At 39.2% G+C, this 12224-nt stretch overlaps 2 protein-coding genes across 2 annotated transcripts in view; both read right to left on the bottom strand.

Moving 5' to 3' along the window:
• The window catches only part of DYNC2LI1 (dynein cytoplasmic 2 light intermediate chain 1), a 19396-nt gene extending 14721 nt beyond the window's left edge, over positions 1–4675 (bottom strand). The window contains exons 1-2 of the mRNA XM_023512081.1: positions 4588–4675; positions 2595–2712 (exon numbers count right to left, since the gene is read on the bottom strand). Of these exons, the coding sequence (XP_023367849.1) occupies positions 2595–2712; positions 4588–4595 (126 nt within the window). The 5' untranslated portion in view covers positions 4596–4675. The remainder of the gene's footprint in view (positions 1–2594; positions 2713–4587) is intronic.
• A 5934-nt stretch (positions 4676–10609) lies between these two features.
• The window catches only part of PLEKHH2 (pleckstrin homology, MyTH4 and FERM domain containing H2), a 115590-nt gene continuing 113975 nt past the window's right edge, over positions 10610–12224 (bottom strand). The window contains exons 30-31 of the mRNA XM_023512058.1: positions 11839–11976; positions 10610–10852 (exon numbers count right to left, since the gene is read on the bottom strand). Of these exons, the coding sequence (XP_023367826.1) occupies positions 10667–10852; positions 11839–11976 (324 nt within the window). The 3' untranslated portion in view covers positions 10610–10666. The remainder of the gene's footprint in view (positions 10853–11838; positions 11977–12224) is intronic.

Below are 12224 nucleotides of genomic sequence, written 5' to 3'. Positions count from 1 at the left end.
AATACTCTGGGAGGCAGAGATGGATGGATTACCTGAGCTCACAGGTTCAAGAAGAGACCAGCCTGAGCCAGAGCAAGAACCTGTCTCTAAAAATAACTGGGCACCTGTAGTCCCAGTTACTCAGGAGGTTGAGGCAAGAGGATTGAGGTTGAAGAGTTTGAGATTGCTGTGAGCTAAATGCCACGGCACTCTACACAGGGTGACAAAAAAGAAAAAGAAAACAAAGGAAAAAAGAAAGTTCTAGATATCTTAATGGAGTTCCCAAATCCTCAAAACCAAAATTAGTTTTAATTTACATTAGTGAAAACAAACAAAAAGCTTGTACATGCCCCATATTGCTATCAAGAAAAAGGGGTGGTTTCACAAGCAACCAACACAACAAAACAAAACTAAAAGGCTGTAGCAACTACAAAGACGTCAAGAACAACAGCCCCAGAGAGTAAGTAGTAAAAAATGCTAGCAGGGGCATTTGTATGCTGATGTCAGTAACCAGTACCACTGGTGTAAGCCAATCTGCGTAATATTTTTATAGAATATAATTTGTAATAAAAATGTATTTGTATCATAAGACTAGTTTTGATTATTTACTCATTTATTTAAATCCATGTATGTACCCACATGACCATAAGAGAAAATAGAAGAAATTTTTAAAATACTATATCCAATATGAAAATCACTCTCCTCATAACAGTAAACTCATGAAATGAAACACTTACATAGTTGGGTTAAGTTTAAAAATATAAATGAAAACTATGAATTTTTTTGCAGTTTTTGGCCAGGACTGGGTTTAGAACCCATCGCCTCTGGCATGTGGGGCCGGCACCCTATTCCTTTGAGCCACAGGCGCCGCCCAAAAACTATGAAAATTTAATTTAAAAGGTTAAAGAAAGTAAAGTGGGCCAATATGGGCCAGGTGTGGTGGCTCATGCCTATAATCCTAGCACTTGGGACGCCGAGGTGGGTGGATTGCCCTAAACTCACAGATTCCAGACCAGCCTGAACAAGAGTAAGCTGGGCATTGTGGTGGGCGCCTGTAGTATGAGCTACTTGAAGCTGAGGCAAGAAAATCGCTTGAGCCCAAGCTCACTCGCTTGAGTGAGTTTGTGGTCACTGTGAGCTATGATGCCACAGCACTCTACCCAGGGTGACAAAGTGAAACTATCTCAAAAAAAAAAAAAATAGTGGGCCAATATGAAAACGTTGGAAAATACAGAAATTAAAAACAAAATGAAAACATATTCTTATTAAATTTTTACTATTCATATTTCTAACTTTTATCTTTATACATTTATATAGTTGAGGTCATATTGTATATAAAATCTGTGTCCTGTTTATTTATTACTTACTATATTATTTCTTTCATTTCTAACCACTCTTTTATGGTTACAAAATTATTTCCCCCAATAAATGTAATTTTAATGATGTATATAATACCTCCCAATGGTGGGTGTCCAACTGTGCAGGGAGGGCCTTCTGAGACACAGCTGGAGACAAGAGATGTGGTCAGGTTGCCTGGTCCCTAACACTGCCCAGTGAAAATGTAGCCTTACTGATGCATTTTAATTTCTGAAAGCTGTATATATGCCCTTAAATGGAAACATTAAACACACAAACTAAACAGTTATATGAATCGCAAATGCTTCATGAATTACAGCATGAAGCTTTAATTACATCTGGTAAACTTCAATTTTTTTTAGACAGGTCCACCAGCAATTCTGCCTCCCTGGCAGGAACTTTTGAGGGCCAAGCAAAGCTGCAAAAAGATATGATACATCTGCTTCTGCTCCCTGTGGCCACTTCAAAACCTTTCTGTATGCTTGGCTAAATACAATAGAAATGTGCAGTGAGCAGGGAAGGGTTTCTTTCTCTCAATCAGTGGTCTAATGGAACTGCTGCCACATTTTCCTTGCATTTTCCAAAACAGTTCATAATCTATAACAAACATCACTAACACAGTTTGATTATTCCTTTAATGAGATTCCTGAAAATGGAGTAACTGATTGTTAAGATACTGTCTTATTGAGAAGCTGAGTGAGATATTTAGCTTTTATACTAGATTGACATAGAAGACCTGAATATTTTCAAATTATGAAATAAAAAATTACAGCTGAAATAATTTTTAAAAATTTTGTTATTACAATTTTTTTTGTTTTTGAGACAGAGCCTCAAGCTGTCCCCCTGGGTAGAGTGCCGAGGCATCACAACTCACAGCAACCTCCAACTCCTGGGCTCAAGCAATTCTCCTGCCTCTGCCTCCCAAGTAGCTAGGATCACAGGTGCCCGCTACAACCACCTGGCTATTTTTTGGTTTCAGCCCTCATTGTTGTTTGGCAGGCCTGGGCTGGGTGCGAATTCACCAACTCAGGTGTATGTGGCAGGCGCCTCAGTCACTTGAGCCACAGGCGCGTAGCCTGTTATTACAATTTTTCCTAGATCAATAATAAGTACCTTTTAATTTGCACTAAATCATATTGGTTATCTGGTTAAAGAGATGAAGTATCCAAATTTTTATCCAAGGATTAAAATAAATTCTACTACTGGTTAAATTGTCACGATAATTGAAAAAGAAAAGTAAAAACAAAAGAAAGCATTACCCCATTTTTACTGCCAATGAAGAAAACAGATTTTTCTCCAATTTCAACTCCATCGCCTTCAATTCCATTTCTCCCTCTTTTTTCCACTTCAGCTTTTGCAATGTCCCAGAGAGTTTCACTATATGATAGAAGTGGAAAGACAAAATTCAGACTTACAAAAAGAATACCTTCAAAAATTTATTTCAAGCTCAGAGGAATTTGATTTCAATAAAATTTATAAAACAAATCAGTGTTATTTTCTGGGGAGTAATAACCTGGTAAAATATCGGAGGCTGAGTCATTCTATGATTTTTTTTTTTTTTTTTTTGCTTTGAACTAGTTGTTGATAAGCAGAACCTTTAACATAGGATATGAGGTTATCTGATTCTGGGGCTTCTAAGCAAGGTTCAGACCCATATGTGTTGTTTTCTCAGACACACAAGAAGGTGCAATGAATGTACCTTCTTGGGGATGTAAACTTGAAAATGACCAAATGTGCAAAACCAGTTTATTAAGTCTTTACTCCCTGAAACATCCTTTTTTCTTGTTTTTTAAGTTGTTTTTGTCTCAAAATATCTTTTCTAAAATATGAAAGTATAAGAGAAGAAAAAAACATACAAAATCATATTTTGAAAACCATCCTTTTAATCATCTTTTCCCACACATACATAATTTTATACAAATTAAGATTTTATCTTTTTTAAAAACTTAAAGCCTAAATGAAAAAAGAGAATTGAACTAAAAAATTCCATAAGCAAGACCTGATGAATCCTTACCTTCAATCTGCTATTTCCTATGTATGTGAACTTGGGCAAATTACCTAACCTCTCCAGATTCTTCATTCCTTTATTAATTAAGGAAGGGGTTACGATCTTGGAGCCTAATTCTGAGCATATAATATAGGCAAGCCTCTGTGCTAGTTACCAGGCTCAACTCTACGTCTTCATCTCTAAAATACCAGTAGAAAAGAATAACAGCTTTATAAAGTTGCCACAATTATTAAAATATATATTTAGTTTAGGGTCTATTCTCTAACATTACAAATTTATTGAGACCTTATACTTAGTACTATTCCAGAATTGTACTAGGAACAAAGAAAGAGCCAAAACAGGAGTCCTTAAACGCTGGCACTAAAATTCATGGATTTATTTCACAAGGTGAGCCTCCAGAACTCAGCGTGGGCCTCTGTTGTTCTTCATTTACACACCATTCTTTCAAAATGTGATTACCTCCTTCCCAAGTACCCAGGAGAGAGAAGGAAGTGTGTAATCAGGTATACCATCTGTGGAAATTTGTAACTATAACCACAGCTTTGTACTGTAACCAATTGTAGTGCGATTGAAAGCTGGTAGTTCTTCACACTAAGGTTCCTAAACTCAAAGGAGACCACGTCGCTGATCCCAAGGTGAGAGAAAGATTTATCCTGTTCTGTGATGCACTCCCTGACACTTCTTGATTTGCTTAAGTTATTCAGAGGTTTAGGAACAGCTCGAGTACAGGTAATTAAATGGACATCACAGAACTGAAGGACTAAACGTAGTTTACAACAATTGCTGAAACGATTGCTTTAAGGTCCCTTGTCACTTACAAGCCCTCCCGGCCCCGGCCCCGAGGGGACGTTCTACTTTCCACGGTGCCGAGTTTCCCCTCCGCCTCTGCTGCTGTGACCCCCGCAGCAGGCCCGGAGGCCCGGGCAGGAGCTGTGTGCTCCACTTCACCGCCGAAGTCTCCCTCCCGGGCCCGCAAGAAACTTCTATAGTATCAGTGAAGGTGGAGTCTCTTACTTTCTACCTGCTTGCGGCAGAATCCTTTTGCTCAAGGGGAGTTCCTGTGAGTCCCAGTCCATCCAGACCCACGATCTTCGCCCACCCGCAGGTCGGGCGCGGTCCCCTTCCCCAGAATATGCCTTCAGCCGCCTCTCCTACTTCTGCCCCTTCTAGTCTGACGTGAGAAAGGGGAGCTCTCAAAGGGAGCGTGGTTGGGGGGATCGGCTCAGACGTAGTTGCGGATATACCTGGGCATAGTGGCTAGGCCCCAAACGTCGTGGGCTCGGCGTTAGTGCCCAGCTTAGTTAGAGCCAGGTCCTCCGCGAATTCGGAGCAGAGCCGGAACGCGGGCCCTTGCGTTGCCATGGGAACGACGTCGCCGGGGCGAGTGCGTCCCAAAGAGAGGCATGATGGGAAATGTAGTTCTCAGCGTTCCCTTTTGCATACAAGCTCTCTGCTTCAACCCCTAAGATGTCAGACAATGAAGGACAAGGGATTACGAACTTGGGGCCTTAAAGCAATTGTTTCTGAGCTGGAAGTGTTCTTTTATTTAAATATGCTTTACTGGCCGGGCGCCGTGGCTCATGCTTGTAATCCTAGCACTCTGGGAGGCCGAGGAGGTGGATTTGATAGCCACCATTGGTGTCCTTCCTTATTTCTTTTTTTTTTTCAGACAGAGCCTCAAGCTGTCCCCCTGGATAGAGTGCCGTAGCATCACAGCTCACAGCAACCTCCAACTCCTGGGCTCAAGCGAGTCTCCTGCCTCAGCCTCCCAAGTAGCTGGAACCACAGGCGCCCGCCACAACGCCTGGCTATTTTTTTTTCGGTTGCAGCCATCATTGTTGTTTGGCGGCCCGGGCTGGGGATTCGAACCCGCCACCTTAGGTGTATGTGGCTGGCGCCTTAGCCACTTGAGCCACAGGCGCCAAGCCCGAAAATTGTTCTTAAGGTAAGAATATACAAAGATGTGGATTACCCCAAGAATTTCAAAGCTGTTGATGGAGGAGGAGATAATTTTATGCTCCTTTCTCGATGGAATGGGCAACAGTGCAGAAGGGTAAAGGAGACAGCTAGGGAAGTGAATCGTTTCCAGCAGGAGCACGTGAGTGCCTGATGGAGATAAGCTGAGAGGGCAGGTATATGGGTTGCTGTGAATGATCCTGCAGTCTGGATTTCACTGTGTTGCTTATGAGAAACCAAAGAAAATTTTAAAATAGGAGTGTTCCATGACCAGACCTGAGTTTCAGCAAGATAATTTTTTGCAGCTGTGTGAACAATATTTTGGCGTCTAGAAGATCATGTGGAGGCTATTAACTATAGCTGGGAAAGTGACAGTCAGAGTTTTTACATTTCCCCCCCTTGTTTTCAAAGTTATGGAAGCTTATTGTAGAAGAAATGGCCTGAAGAAAACATGACAAAGGTAAAACAGGCATACCCAGAAGTAATAACCCCTAAGCATTTTGACATGTTTCATTGTGTTTCTCAAAGTTGAAGTTAATTGTAAAGTTAACTAAATCCTGATTTTAACATTTCTTCATATAATTTTTTAAATGTATCATAAACGTAACACTAATGTCTGCCCAATATTCTATTCTATGTATTTTTTTCATAACTTCCTTAAATATTCTCCTGATGTTGAGTTGGAAGTGGTTCAGAGTAAACACCTGCCATGAATTGGTTCATTGCAGCCCTTTCCTGGGATATTTCAAACTAGAATTGGGAAAAGTTAAGTCACTCCTCCTCTGGAGGAAATTACAGCATTTTCTAACTGAAGAAGCTATTTGGCAATTAGAGAACATGAAGCATGACACACATTAATATGAAGAGAAAGTGCTGGCACATTTCTTATGTTTCTGGTTGTCCCCAAGAATCAAGGCTGTGTCCTTTCTTCTGGCTTGGTTGTTTAGCTCACTCTTGGATTACATGAGACATCCTGGTATCTTTGTAATACATTTCCTCATTTTTGTCTAAGTTCAAGTTGAATTTTGGAATTTGCAGCAAAAAGAGTTCTATCTAATCTGGTTACTAGGCAGTAGTGAGTGAGGCCTTGGGAGAGGAGTAAAAGCCATTGTTTCTCTCCTTTGGTAGATGAGTTGATGATCCTATTAATTGATTGTTGGGGGAACAGAGTAGGAAGACCAGGTTTAGAGGATGTGGTGAGTTTGAGATATCATCCAGAAGACAGTTGGACCATCTGGGGTCCACTGGACTTGGCATCCTTGCAGCCATCATTGTTGTTTGGTGGGCCTGGGCTGCAACTCTTTTTGCTCCTCCCTAAGGAGGCTGAAGGTAGTAACTTCATGGAAAAATGTCTCAGCAGAATGTGAGGGCATGACATTATTGTTGATGATACTTCGTACCTGAAGGGAAAATCTTATAACCTGTGCATAATCTAAAAGCTAATAATGTGGTCCTTAAGTTTTCTAAGACTCACATTTTCTGTAAGCTTTTCTTTTATGAAAGCCAATTTTTACTGGAGTTTGATGGTATTTTCCAGAAGTACAAGTTAACTTCTAAACAATCTCCTCTACTATTACCCAACATTCAGTTCCTAGGGACACCTAGGAATTCATTACAGCCGCATCGTCAGAGAGGTAATTAGCCTTCTTCTGCCACTGCCACTGCAATATAACCTACCCGCCCCTTCAAAACAAATATGCCCCCCCAACATGCGCGCGCACACACACACATAGGGTTTATTAGATTAAGTTAGCAAAGTCCTGGAAGGAGGGGTACTCTGTATTTAAGTGCTGTCGTGAACATTTGTGTCTTATTTTAGAGCTATTTGCTAATAGGTGTTTCTCTAGTGAAGTTTTTGTTTCTTGCCTATTACTTGACAGCAAAATCCTTTTAAAGCATACATTGAAGATTTTTAGATTTATGTCTATGACTGTGCCTCCAGAGTCACCGTGACCATGTATAATTTTGGTAAAATTAAATTCAACAATTAAAATTATGGTCTGGAGTAGGCACTTACCTTCTCCCCTCACCCCTGCCTCCTTCCTGGACCTATCAACTCTTCAGGGTAGAACTACCTTTCCCACTTGAATACTCAAGAAAAGCTGTGTATTGTTCCCACTCAAATATGGATAAATCTTAACTTCATCCTAAATTATCTGTGTGTAAACTTAATTCAGAATTTAAAGAAAAAAAAGTTCCTCTTGTTAGAGTAAAATTCCTTTCTTCTTTTAGGGAAAAGAGAATGGGGGGAAATGGGAGAAGAGATGTGATTCCTACACCAACCAGGTAGGGAGCAGAGAAGCTGCCCCATCCATCTCTTCCTGTTCCTCACTTTCCTTCCTCAGTCCCCACAGTACTGGAGCCTTCTTTCCACAAAAATAAGCCCGCAGCTCACCAGTGTCAAATCCGGCATCACCAGATTCCATGGCAGCCGAGGGAGTGGGTGGATGGAGGAAATGTGTTCTTGGCACCCCAGAAACACTTGCAGGCTTCTTAGAGAGAAATACTGTTATTCATACATAAATACATTTTTGAAATAAAGATTCTTTATAAGTTGGGACTAACTTCCCTTGAGAGTTAAATTTATTTCAAAGCTATGGAAATATTTGGTTTAAAGGGCACACACACATACTCCAGGAAATTTTAAATGCCTTCTGGGAACACCGTCCATTCAGCTCAGCTATATGAATGAAATCTTAAGAGAACTAAAATGTCTGTTTTCATATTATGTGTCATTATGCATACATCTGTATTAAAGTTACAGTTTGCCAAAACACCTTCCCTTTATTCGCATAAAACAAAGCAACACTGAAGACAAAGCACGAATGCCAGAGGCGGTAATAACTACCATTTTCACTGGTACTACAACTCAGCTTTGACAATGAAAACATTAGGTATTTCTTGAAGATTATTCAAAAGATAACGCTCGAAATGGGTTTTGTAAATCATTTATTATGATTGAAAGGGAAGAAAATGATAGGAGACAAATATTACAATTAAACGTGTACCATTATTCTCTTGTAACCAATCATAATAACACACCTTGAATTTTTTAAATGGCTATATAATTTCCCAGAAAATAAAAATTTCACTCATCAGTTACAGAAAATTGATTTCTTTCCATCAAAATATTTTATCTCTGCTCTATCAAAAATAAATGCCAAGTCTAAGGTACTACAGTTTAAGCTAAACTTTCATCACCTGTTTAAATTAGACGACTGGGGGAGAGGCTTATGAGATGGTGAATAAACTGTTGCCTGAGAATAAAGCCCTTACGCATAAGTAACATTTCTGCCAAGCCTCTGGCTCACCAACTAATTATGACATAGCTTTCTGGGAACCTAGAAACTTAATTGTGTTGCAGGCAAAAGCCTCCTGAGAAGCATCCCAACCTATAAACCAGTTTATTTTCAAAAACTAATTTACTTACTCCGTGAGTAGTTGTGGCTCAGAAGATATAGAGGAAATAATCAATAGCAATCTAGTTTGATGGGGGTTTTAAATCTCCTTTTTGTCATTATCAGTAAGGCACAGTATTACTTGGGCAACGTATTACTTGGATCTGCCCTTTCTATGGATGCTAATCTGGGATGAAACATTCAAAGGCTTGATGTGAGAACAGGTCATTGCCATGGGGAGAAGGCAGCAAAGAACACAGGAAGGCTCTGCCAACAAATCAACTCAGCAGCTAAGATTCTTCTCAAATTGGTTAAAAAAAATATGACAAAGCGATAAATAGAGATCAAAAAATAAATACAAATATTCTATACATAAATAAAATTATGTTCATGATTACTATTACAATTGAACATTTTTATAATATAATTTTCATGTCTTATCACAGTTTCATTTTTGCCATGAATACTAATTACATTGTTTTGACACATAAACTGGAAGGCACTGACCACTTACATAACCTAGTAAAGTAACATATTTCAAGAATATCAACTAAAATTTTACCTCCTTTGACAGAGGAATTATTTCTCTTTTCTTTTAAAAACTATTTTTAGAAATTCATTTTCCAACTAAAATTAGAAAGGACTGTATGGGCTGGGTGCCTGTAGCTCAAGTGGCTAAGGCACCAGCTATATACACCAGAGCTGGTGGGTTCGAATCCAGCCTGGGCCTGCCAAACAACAATGACAACTACAACCAAAAAATAGCCAGGCCTTGTGGCAGGTGCCTATAGTCCCAGCTACTAGGGAGGCTGAGGCAAGAGAATCGCTCAAGCCCAGGAGTTGGAGGTTGCTGTGAGCTGTGATGCCATAGTACTCTACCCAGGGCGACAGCTTGAGGCTCTGTCTCAAAAAAAAAAAAAAGAAAGAAAGAAAGAAAGAAAGGACTGTATGAGAGTAAGGATTGTCTTTGTTTTTCAAAGTTATTATTATTTAACACAGCAAGGTCAAAATGACCCAGCACCAAATGCAGTGAACTTGAGCTATGTTGCCAGCCAAAGAATGTCAAGAATCACTGGCTCATTTTAAACTGTACAGACCAATGATCTGAAAAGGTGACAGTTAGGTTACCTAATTCATGCTTTCTCACTAAATGATTCATAAAGCCAGAAGATTTATTGCACTTGCTCTAAAAATTAACCCTTCACACAATTCTGCAGCTATTTCTTACACTGTGTACTCAATTCCTCTCTAAACACCATTATCATTGATTAAAAGCACATTTAATTACAGTACTTTTTTGGCAGTAAGCATTTCCAAATAGTCAACTGTTTTACCAAATGAGAATATGGAATCTCCCTTTCAAAAGATCACCAGAATATTAAAAAGAAAAAGAGAAAAGGAAAGGAAAAAGCCATATTGAATGATGTGTCTGATGACAAGTGGGGAGGGTGCTGGAAAAACTGATGAATCCTAACCCATTTGTTCTAAGAGAAAAATCAGTGTGTTGGCAAATTTTGTGTTTATAATTTGTTTTTGTTTTTTTTTGAGACAGAGCCTCAAGCTGTCCCCCTGGGTAGAGTGCCGTGGCATAGCTCACAGCAACTTCCAACTCCTGGGCTCAAGTGAGTCTCCTGCCTCCGCCTCCCAAGTTGCTGGGACCACAGGCACCTGCCACAATGCCTGGCTATTTTTTTTCAGTTGCAGCCATCATTGTTGTTTGGTGGGCCCAGGCTGGATTTGAACCTGCCACCTTAGGCGCCTTAGCCACTTGAGCCACAGGCGCTGAGCCATTTATGTTTTGTTGTTAATATTCATTTGAAGATTTAAGAATCAGATAAAATAGAGTAACTCCCATCACTGTCAGCATTGGGAACACTGGTGTATGGATGCCATGCGGCCAGGTATAAATGAACTTGCTGGGAGCTGATGCGGCTCTCGAGCAGAGGACAAGGAGTGAATGTTCAGGCTTTCAGAGCAGGGTGGGGCCTTTGGTTGGTCTGCTGTTTGACAGAAGGGGCTGGCTTCCCATTGCCCTGGTTTGGGCTCCCTGAGGCCGGGCTGAAAGCAGTGCTGGAGCAGACAGGTGGTGAAATGCTGCCTTTTGCTGATGGAAGTTGTTTATGTAACTGGCGATCAAAAGAGTGATCTCAAGAATCTAAAACAAGAAAACAGAATTATTATAACCTTGAGGAGTTGTCATCATTTCTGAAAGAGAGCAGAGGATTGGCCATGAGTAACCTTCATTTGCAAGTGCCCAGGCTACCAGAATTCAATTCTGAATCTAGATCAAGTAAGTACTTACATATCCAACATCATCAAGGGACTGACACATTTTTTTTGTTACTTAAACCAGAAGAAAGAGTGAATCTCAAAAACAATCAAAGTCAGTGGTAATTTTAGGAAATGTGACAGTAATGCAACTCTGTTAATTATCTTAAAGTTACATTTGTGAATGTATGAATTAAGAAACTCAATGTCATAACTATTTAAAGTACTGAGAGGACCCTGATCTTCTGCACTTAATGGCTAGCTGCCTTCACTTAAGTATAAAATTAATTAAGAAAGATATCTTCCAATCTTCCATCTTTTAAAAAAGCTTCATATTCTGAAGTAGTCTCTTTTAGTTGATAATTTTAAGATAGTTAACATTTTAGAAAAATCAGTTTCTCATTCTCCTTAAAATTAGAATTACATCTCATTTATTGCTTCTGTTTAGAGATGTTAAAGCCACAGAGTTTGTTAAAAATAGTGAAGGAACAAGTATGTTTCAATTATAAAATCCTGTCCTTTTCCTCGAATGAGTCCATAAAGCAAATAACTTCAAGTGAATAAGATGTGCATAAAGTACCTGATAATAAAAACTTATACCACAAACATTTATTTTGAACCTTCTGCATACCAGACACTGGTCTAAGTAATTTACAAATTTCCTTTAAGTCTTAAGCCCAAAGAAGTAGATATTATTGTACCACATTTTAGACAAAGAAACCAAGCGTGGAAAGATGAGGGAAGTCAGAATTTGGACCCATGGTTGTTTGATTTTAAGTAGTGTCTGTCCCATATGGAATGTAGTTTTTGCTCAATATGTTAGTATAAAAGTTTAAAAGCTAGCATAAAATTGACAGAAAGGCTTCTACTCACCTTGGGTTTTGCCATGGCAAAAAGTAATTTCTCTGTTGGTTTGTCCTTTGAGTGTGTATTGCTAATGACTATCATAAAATCATCTTGGTAACCTCCAAAGGTCATTAGACTCCTGTACACATAGCTGACTATTAGCCTCTTCAAAGAGAAGAAAAAGTAAATATGTTATGTGCTCTTTACTTTCAAAGAAAGATAAAAGATGATTAATAATATTTATATCCATTAAAATGCTGGCATTAATTATGGTAAAATATAAAAAATTATTTTCTAAAAATCAAATCTATTATGATCCAAAATTGATAGTCACAGAATTGCCATAGAAAGATATCAATAGGCTCGGCACCTGTGGCTCAAGTGGCTAAGGCGCCAGCCACATACACCTAAGG

The sequence above is a fragment of the Otolemur garnettii genome, unplaced genomic scaffold (assembly GCF_000181295.1).
Source record: "Otolemur garnettii isolate 467f Iridium unplaced genomic scaffold, OtoGar3 scaffold00024, whole genome shotgun sequence".
Taxonomy (NCBI): Eukaryota; Metazoa; Chordata; class Mammalia; order Primates; family Galagidae; genus Otolemur; species Otolemur garnettii.
Note: the sequence above shows the minus strand (reverse complement) of the source record. Positions and strands in the feature narration are given on the sequence as shown.